The sequence below is a fragment of the Toxorhynchites rutilus genome, chromosome 3 (assembly GCF_029784135.1).
Source record: "Toxorhynchites rutilus septentrionalis strain SRP chromosome 3, ASM2978413v1, whole genome shotgun sequence".
NCBI classification, from domain to species: Eukaryota; Metazoa; Arthropoda; class Insecta; order Diptera; family Culicidae; genus Toxorhynchites; species Toxorhynchites rutilus.
The window spans coordinates 94953241-94962608 of NC_073746.1; the positions used below are offsets into that span (position 1 = coordinate 94953241).

General features: G+C 37.8%; 1 protein-coding gene across 2 annotated transcripts in view; it reads left to right on the forward strand.

Annotated features, from left to right (window-relative positions):
* Positions 1 to 8627, forward strand: part of LOC129775616 (serine-rich adhesin for platelets-like) — a 109919-nt gene extending 101292 nt beyond the window's left edge. For both annotated transcript variants that reach the window (XM_055780570.1, XM_055780569.1), the window contains 2 exons: positions 6554 to 6708; positions 6841 to 8627. In XM_055780570.1, the coding sequence (XP_055636545.1) occupies positions 6554 to 6708; positions 6841 to 7179 (494 nt within the window). In that variant the 3' untranslated portion in view covers positions 7180 to 8627. The remainder of the gene's footprint in view (positions 1 to 6553; positions 6709 to 6840) is intronic.
* The last annotated feature ends 741 nt before the right edge of the window (positions 8628 to 9368 follow it).

The window sequence follows — 9368 nt, forward strand, 5'->3', positions numbered from 1 at the left end:
TCCGGAAGTGTCAAGGGACTACACGTAATGATGGCAAACTGAGCAAAAGTTAGAGAAATAAGTTGTGTACCGTATGGAGACGTGTAAAGAATATGTAACTTTTTGGCTAGTATTCAAATATAGTTGCCTGCAATTTTCGCTCGATGTGTTCTTCGTTCTTGTGCTGAGGGTGAGGACGTAAGCAAGAATTAGCAAGGTACATCGCACTGGTTGAGCACTAGCGTATACACAGTAAGCATACTGAGCTGTGCCAAATCATGTTTCGAAATATAATAGAGCAATTCCACATCGAATTAGCCGAATGGACATTAACTGAAGAGTTCTATTTTGAGATTCAAGATGATGTACTCAATCAGGATGTCGATTCAAACAACGTCGGGAAAAGGGAATTTGTTCATTAATCTGGAAAAAAATCAATTCTGCCGATTAGAATTTTGATCATTGCGGTAATTAAAAAGCTAATGATACCAAAAATAGTATTGAGTAGTTTGACTCTCTGTAGGTTTTTCAGTTGGTAGTTTGCTTTTGCCTGTAGGTCAAATTAGTCCACAAACAGCGCTAAAGCAAAGGACTTCAACATTTGTGCTGTCTTTGCTGGTAGTTGGCAGATATGTTTGCGTACGAGGTACGATAAAATTATAAAATTGTCTGGCACTTTTCCCCGACTGTCAAATGAAGCCAAAGTATGGAGTTTTGGCAATTTTTTTCCGTTTTTCTAGAAACTACTTTCTATGTTACAGAAAAAAAACGTGTTCACACCAAGAGCTCGAACCATTTTCCTCTAGGTTGTGATTGCGACTGATCACTTACTTGTGCAATAAGTCCCTGCAGTTCAACAGTTGAGATCCTGTGGTGTCTGGAAAAAAGTGATGGATCAAAAATTAATCCGCACTGTTCAAAAAGACATTGTAGTTTTGAGAAGAATGTTTCATGACAGCCATAAAGCTGAGAAGGTCCATCTAAGGTGTGATAATATTAGGCTGTCAAAAAAGTCCTGCTCGCTTCCTTATTGGCAAAAAACTCGGATAGCCAATTTTCAAAGGCCTCTTTTGTGGCTAACTTCTGACTACCTAGCTCGTTCGCCATGGACAAAAACAGGTGGTAGTCACTTGGTGCAAGGTCCGGACTATACGGCAAAAGAACCTCCCATCCGAGCTCCCGGAGCTTCTGGCGCCTCACCAAAGAAGTGTGTGGCCTGGCGTTGTACTGATGGAAGACAATGCGGCCTCTGTTTATCAAAGATGGCCTCTTCTTCATGAGTGCTACCTTCAAGCGGTCCAGTTGTTGGCAGTACAGGTCCGAATTAAGCGTTTGGCCTTAGGGAAGCAGCTCATAATAGATTATTCCTTGACAATCCCACCAAACACACAGCAGAACCTTCCTGGCCGTTAATGAGGGCTTGGCCACCGTCTGAGCCGCTTCAGCGGGTTTCGACCACGACCGTTTGCGCTCCACGTTGTCGTAAGTGACCCACTTTTCATCGCCAGTCACCATCCGCTTCAGAAACGGGTCGATTTTGTTGCGATTCAGTAGCGATTCACATGCGTCGATACGGTCAAAGATGTTTTTTGCGTCAACGTGTGTGGCACTCATACATCGAGCTTCTTTGTGAATCCAAGCTTCTTCAAATGGTTAATAACGGTTTGATGACTTATCCTCAGCTCTTGGCCGATGCTACGGCTGCTACTATGCCGGTCTTTTTCGGCTAATTCAGCGATTTTGTCGCAATTTTCGACGACAGGCCTTCCGGAGCGTGGCGCATCTTCGACGACCTCTACACCAGAACGAAAACGTTGAAACCATCGTTGTGCGGTGGAAATGGAAACTGTATCGGGTCCATAAACTGCACAAATTTTATTGGCAGCTTGAGATGCATTTTTGCCTTTGTCATAGTAGTACTGTAAAATATGTCGGATATTCTCTTTCTTTTGCTCCATATTTGCGACACTATAACTCACGAACGACTTAACCAAACAAAACGCTGTCAAGGACTATATTATAGCGCGCAAAAATACCTTTCCAACAAGCTATAGTATGACTCGATACAATGAATACAACTAGAACTACGCGCTTACAACGACACCTCGCGGAAATACCGCAGGACTTTTTTGACACCCTAATATAAGCTTCATGATGATGTTTGGCATTGCCCCAAATTCCGACAGACAAATCCTGCTATTTCGTTTGGGATGCAGAGAATGTTTAAAGCACCTGGTTTTGAAGCTATGAAGCGTTGATGTAACCGGCGACGAAAGCTGTGTCCTTGATCCTTCATTGATTCCGATCAAAAAGTGTGTCCTTGATCCTTCGTTGATTCCGATCAAAAATTAGCTGGAGAACGATTTGAGAAGCTTTGGACTATATTGACAAATTTTTGGCGTATCAGCTAAGCTCACTTTGGGGGGATAACATCTTTAAAATGTTAAGATAGTTAATGCATCGAGTTCGAAATTAACTTCCTCTTTATCCAGAAAACAAGGAAAGCTAGAAGAAAGATACTTTTGTGTCAAATGAATCAATGTTAATGAAACGGCTACGAGAAGCAGAAGTGAATTTCCTTTGAAAAGAGGAAACGAGAAAAAATGGAAAGCGCACAGAAGGAAGCCGAAAGATTGTAAAAAAAATAATTTCGTTAAAATCGTAGCAGTGTCATGAAATTATCCCGATTGAAAATGAAAATGACTCGTTTTGTACCAGTGTTTAAGTTTCCTCCATGATGTCTTTCAATTGTATGATGAATCCAATTTGATATATTTTATGATACTTCTCAGTCGTCGTTGAACTCAATAAAATATCACAAACAATTAATTTATGGGAAGATATCAAGGGACCTTCATAAGTTTCATTGTTTTAGCTAATTAAATGTTTTAAGAATTTCTGTAGTTGAAGTTGAGTAGTAGTGAGTGAGCTGTAGTTGAGCTAGTAGAAAATTTGATTAAAAGTCTCCAGCCTCAATTTTTCAGAATAATTGCTGGAAAATCAGGGAATATCAGGGATTTTTTTTTCGAATTTTGAGTCGACACCCTGTCAATAAGTTTTTAGGGTCTTCAAATAGGCCATCAAAATGGTTGAACAAAAAGGCTTGACCTATAAGCCTTGTAACTTTTCTCATTCCGTCATGTCTGAAATAGTTTCCGGCATCCGAAATGACAGGTTTTGATTATAATTTAAAACCGCTAATTCAGGCTTTTCCGGAGTTGGTTTATTGAGCAAATGCTTCTGTTCCGCCAGTACAAAAGCCAATTTTTAAAAGTTTAATCGAGATGGGGGTGAGTGGAGGGTAAAAAAAATCTGACTTCCGTCATGGACTTCGCATAGAATCTTCTATCTAAGTCGAATAGATGTCGCACTAGCTCTTGTAGCTGTTGTTAACTGAAAACTGTCGGAAGTGGTTCTAGCTATGGTGAAAATTGCAATTTTTGAGGTGCCGTACGATTGTTGTTCTTGGAATGTCGAAATTCAACGCAGCTGTCTTCACGAGGGACCCCTCCCCCTTTTTACAGCCTTTTCCATTCGCTGGTTCATCCATGACATCCGGTTGTTCTTGCAAACGTAGTCAGTGGGCATCTGTTACAAGAAAGAAGGAGGTGATAATCAAATTGTTTTCAAAACAAAATGTTCGTCATTCCCTTCGGTTTCCGTCTTATCTGACATGATTAGTATTTTTTAACATCAATATTTCTGGATTAAAAAAGAGTAAATTTACCGTTGATTCGATGAACTGGAAGAAAAGTTGTGGTAAAACATTCACGTGAAGAAAAAGAAAATCATTGTTAGCAATAAGAACCTTATTTTCCGCAGATGAAAATTTTCATCGAACTGTTCTTTGCAGATCATTTTTATGTTTTAATTTATAATTTTGATAGAACATTTTGATGAACACTGGGTGTGTACACCCAATAAGTGTCAAAATTACACTGTTTGCAAGTTTGTACATTATTAAAATTTTAATTAATGTAAATCATCGTTCATACATAAGTGTCCATTAGGGTACCAATGGATATGGTTATCCCGAATTTCAAAAAATTTACCTCAAAAAATATTCATCACCTCGAAAAAATACCCTATGCAATATTTCAGTTCAATCGGACTTAAGGGAGAGTGGCGCAAAGCTGTGAAAGTTTGATTTTCTGAAAGTCGAAAAAAATAACCAAGGGGGGAGTAAAGGAATTCGGGATTTTCGAAAAAAAATTGTTTGATGTCAAATGTCTTAAAATTGCATGAAATTGCGTGCAAATCAACATTTAACAGCAAGTTCCGAATGAAAAATGGAGATAACTATTTTTATTGGCACACAAAACCATACGTTTTGTCTCGTATTCCGGAAAAAAGTAAATCCCAGAGTGTCGATTTTTGACAAAAAAAATATTTTTCGAGATGACAGTAGATCTCGTTTCATGCAATTTTAAGACATTTTACATCAAACAATTTTTTTTCGAAAATCCCGAATTTCTTTACTCCTCCCTTGGGTAATTTTTTCGACATTCAAAAAAATTCAAACTTTGACCGTTTTGCGCTACTCTCCCTTAAGTCCGATTGAGCTGAAATTTTGCATAGGGTGTTTTTTTTCGAGGTGATGAACATTTTGTATGGGTAACTTTTTAAAATTTTAGGGTCGATTTTTTCCGTAGTGTCCATCTTACACGCCCTGTCCGTCTTACCCGACTTCCCTCTGATGGTGGCTCTCTGCCTTCTCGAAACGATGTCACAACGAAGCAACCATCATTATAATCTTTCACCTGTTTTATTTACAACTTATGGCGAACAGATTTTGATTATTCGCATACCAATTATCGAATAGCAAACGGCTTTTACTATAAAAAATAAAAATAGTACACTTTTCATCATTAAAAAAGAAGATGAAAAATCGAACATATTTTTTGCTTGGAGGTAAAATGGTCACCTAGTGGGGGCAAAGTGATCACTCGCACATATCAAGCTAAATGGGATAGATTTGTGCGTTTTTTCGTCCAAATTCGTTCAAATCATATTTGATATAGTAGGTACATGTATGAAATAAGCTTGGCTTATTCACCTAGAGTCTCAATTTAAATTTTCTAATACATACAAAAACGTTGTAAGAAACACATAACGTTCCGCATAATGAGGCTTCGTTTAGTTGGAGTGGCATAATTATACAGGGTCAATGTCACAAAAGGATCTTCTTCAAGAGCAGAATGTGATGCGGTATATCAGCTTTAGTAAACAGAACATTGTAAGTCATTATTCACCTATGACCACTTTGCCCCCAAACATCAAAGTAATTTCTATGCTAATTAATTGTTGAGATTAAACAAAATTTCAATACACCTCTCCTAGAATATGTGAACAGTCGTCCAAACTGATGATTTGTCCAATATTTCAGATTGAATAAACTAAATTTATGTCCCCAAAATTGGAAGGACCACCAAACTTCAAAACAAAATGCAATTTGAATCAGTAGATTGATAACAGCAGAAAATTCGTAAATTATTCAGGTCCGTTGACCCGTTCCCGAGTCAAATCCCGATACAGGGAAACTTCGATATAACGTACCCTCGATATAACGTCACTCGATATAACGTACATTTTACCTCGATATAGCGTACACATTTCCAAAGTGTAAAGGAAAATTTTTTTCAATATTTTTTTTCTGATAGAACAATGAATTATCTTTATTGTGATGCTAAAACAAGTTTTGTACCTTCAATCAATTCTGAAATACAGCTGGTTTTGTGATTCCGGATTCTAAATGAATCAAGCTTAAATCAACAGTACGAAGGGAAACATCATAAGAAAGGCTGGCTTCGTCTTCTGATTGAAGTTATTTATTAACTTTACTAAAACAACAACACAATAATGTAATATAGACTACGTTTGTGAGTACTTTATTATGCTTCGATATAACGTACAATTCGATACAACGTACAATTTTGAAAGTGCAATGTACGTTATATCGAAGTTTACCTGTATACGAACACCGAATCATTGTGTTATTCATATAAATGGTCAAAATTCGCTGAATTAATAATATTTTAATTTTTTATATTTTACCAACTTCCCGAGTTGTTTGAATAGCTTCCTAGACATACAAACCTGTCGCAGACCAAACCCATCAAACCTGAGGATAATTTACGCCCTTTAAAAAGATCAGACGTAATTTAAATTGATCATATGGTAATGAAAATTGTGATTTTAGGTGTTTCATGTATTTTAAGCACCAAGTTTTAAAAAAATCGAAGAGGGTCGGATCAGCGGTCGGTTAATTTGACGTGGAATTGCTCGAGGGTCTAATATTTCGCAATAAAGAACAAAACTACAAATTTTCACGAACATTCGAGAATCACTATATCGGTTTGGTATTGAATGGATGTATATGAACATCGAAAAACCGAAGTGAAATGCGAAGCTTTTCTAAAAACTATAATATGACAAAAGTACAACTTCATGAGTTAGCAACCCTTCAAATCAGTCACCTTGTAAAGATTCATACGAGAACTCATCTTTGTCTACTTCTTCATAATACTACTTCATAACAAATATTAATAAAATAATAACTCTTTTTTTGTTTTAGGTTTATGTTACAACAATCTCAATCAATTGCCCGGCGAAAAGTTTCAAACTACGAATGAAGATCTACGCGGCTTTTGGGATATGGTTATGTTGCAGGTTGATAATGTTGACGCCTCTTTCGCTGAGATTGATTCTTTCAGAAGAAATGGATGGAAGGTAAGATTCTTTGATTTTCTATTGCATATTTCTAAAAAGTAATACTTTCTAATTTCTCAGTTGAAGTGAAGAACTTATAACACATTATATTCCTGAAACAGAAAACGTCCTAACTTCTCCGTTCATTTCCAGCAACCAGCGCCCGTGAGTCCCTCCCCGCAGACACGCAGCAACACCAGCAGCACGGTCCGAACTTCGAAGCTGGTGAAAAGGCCTTTCAAAACTCCGGCCGTCTCATCGGACTCGGTGGATGGCGGCAATACTGCTGCTAGTGGTAAGCGGGCAGCTGCTGCGGCCGCCGCCGCCCGACGAGATGCCCAGAGGAAGCAGCTCATGGAGTTGAAGCGAAAACAAAAATTGGCCAGCAGCCAACAGAATGTGGAAATTTTTGTCCCAGGCGCGCCCATTCCCGCCGTTTCGAGTGAAACGAACGATGCTGCTGCCGCCGCGGCCCTGGTTGATGCGAGTTGATCTCGCTCAGCCAACCACAACACTACTGGACTCGACCGGTGTCAACGCCTGCGGGAAGGACCGGAAGTTACGTAATTTTTGTATTACATCTTTGTTTTAATTTGTCGTTCTTTTATCGCGATAAACCACGTACACATACCTATAGATCCACATGTTTTGACTGACTGATTTAGTAGACTATGTTGGGTGAGATCGAGTGGAAGAATGTTTGAGGTATTTTTTCGGTGAGACTGAATGATGGAATGGGACGGGACGGACGTTGTGTCTGGGTTTCTGGTGATAATACGTTGCTGGGCGAAAGAAAGAGTTGTATTTTGCATAGAAAAAAAAACCGTAATTAAAATACATTCATTGTGATTTTATGAGAAATGACAATTTTTTTATATGTTGAATATACTTATTAATAGTTAGAGATACACAATTAAATAAAAAAAGAACCATGCAAAAACATAAGCAAAATATTTATTTAGTTTTAGGACTCAAAACTCAATGAGCTAACCTTTATAGGAACAATTCTGAATACAGACATTGGAAAGTTCACACGGCAACAAGATAACCTTCTGTGCGCATATCGAGAGATATTGCAGATGCATTACTGTAATTCAGGAGAGGAAACAAGCAGAATTTAATTTTTCGCTGTAGGTTAGTTCTTAAGCTACTTTACCGTTCACCTCCACTACGACACTACTAATAACGCAAAATGTACACGAATGAAAACTAACGAAACTTTTTCATGTTATCTACATTATGTGAATATCTTGATATTTTTTTTTATTTGAAAGTTTATTTCTTTTACATTATCATGCAACCCATGGTACTGATTTTGATTCGCCTGCGCTCGACACATCGGATTGTATTTAGTTTACATTTCATGCTAACGAACGAATTTATCTCACTGCTAAACATTCAAAGCATCGGCGGGTCTTTTTCCAACATTGATTCACATGAATATGAGTGCCTTTTAATCATTGTTAACAAAGTGCAGTACAAACTTACAGACGGTTCAGTTTAGTCTTCTAGCTCTAGTGTGTAATTTTTTACGAGATTGTTACTTTACCTTCTTAATCGAAATTGTTTGCCAGATCGGTGTCGAGTAGCATCTATCGATTGTTCTTAGTTTTTTTTCTCTCTCCAGAAAACTTGCTCACGCTTTCAAATGATAGATCAACGTATATTGTAGAAATACCTAGCAGCAATCCAGCCACCTGTTAACATGCTTACTGTAGAGAAAGATAATGTTTGATCGTCCTGGATCGAACATTTTCCCATATGAATTAGGACTTCGTTATGCGTACTGTAAATATGTCAGTGGTACGCAAACGCACGATTTGGGAGCCCATAATTTGGCGCGAAATTGCAAGATTTTATTCAGCGAAGTGATGCGGCATCGCTCGGAGCAGATATGGAAATTGTAATGTGAATAATATACGAAACCCTTAAGTCACATATGTTATCGTGTGTTCTTGCGAAAGAAAATTCCCTGAAGTGTGTGCATCATGTGTACCTAGTGTGTGGGTTAGGGTGCCAATGAATGTATGGGGAAAAAACGATCCTAAAAAATTAGTGGGTTATATCTATGATATAACCGCAAGGTTCACGTGGAACTACCTCAGCTTAGCAATCGTTCGTTTGTATTGATTAAATTCTTGATTGAATGAAACAGTTTCCAAATTCAATTGAGTTCAATATATTTGCTCTGTGAGTGAAAAAAATGAACAAATGCCGTGTAAAGTCAATTCATTTATTGTGATTGATTGTTCTTCGTTACAAGTAAATTTAATGACGGACCTTTTACGTTTGGTATGATGACTATAACAAAATATATGTACGGAAGAATTATCAAACGTTTGATGAACCAGCCTAAGGCTGAAAATCTTTCCAATAAAGACAAAAAAAAATTATCAAACGATTATTTTATTTTACATTTCCCTCTGAAGTTTACATCCCAAAAGTGTACATACTTCTCGAATCTCGAATTTGCTTGAAACTGGGAAGTTCATTCGCTTCTAGTGGCTGCACGATTTTCCCAGGTTCCTAAGTTTAGAAGATCATGTTAGGACAGACATATTCCACTCTGCACAAAGGCAAGCGAGGACAAAAGTACTCGCAGTTTGCATTTATTTGCAGAGCCGATTTCCCCAGAAACCTCGGTTTTGAAGTCTGTGTTGGGGAAACACATTTCAATCGGA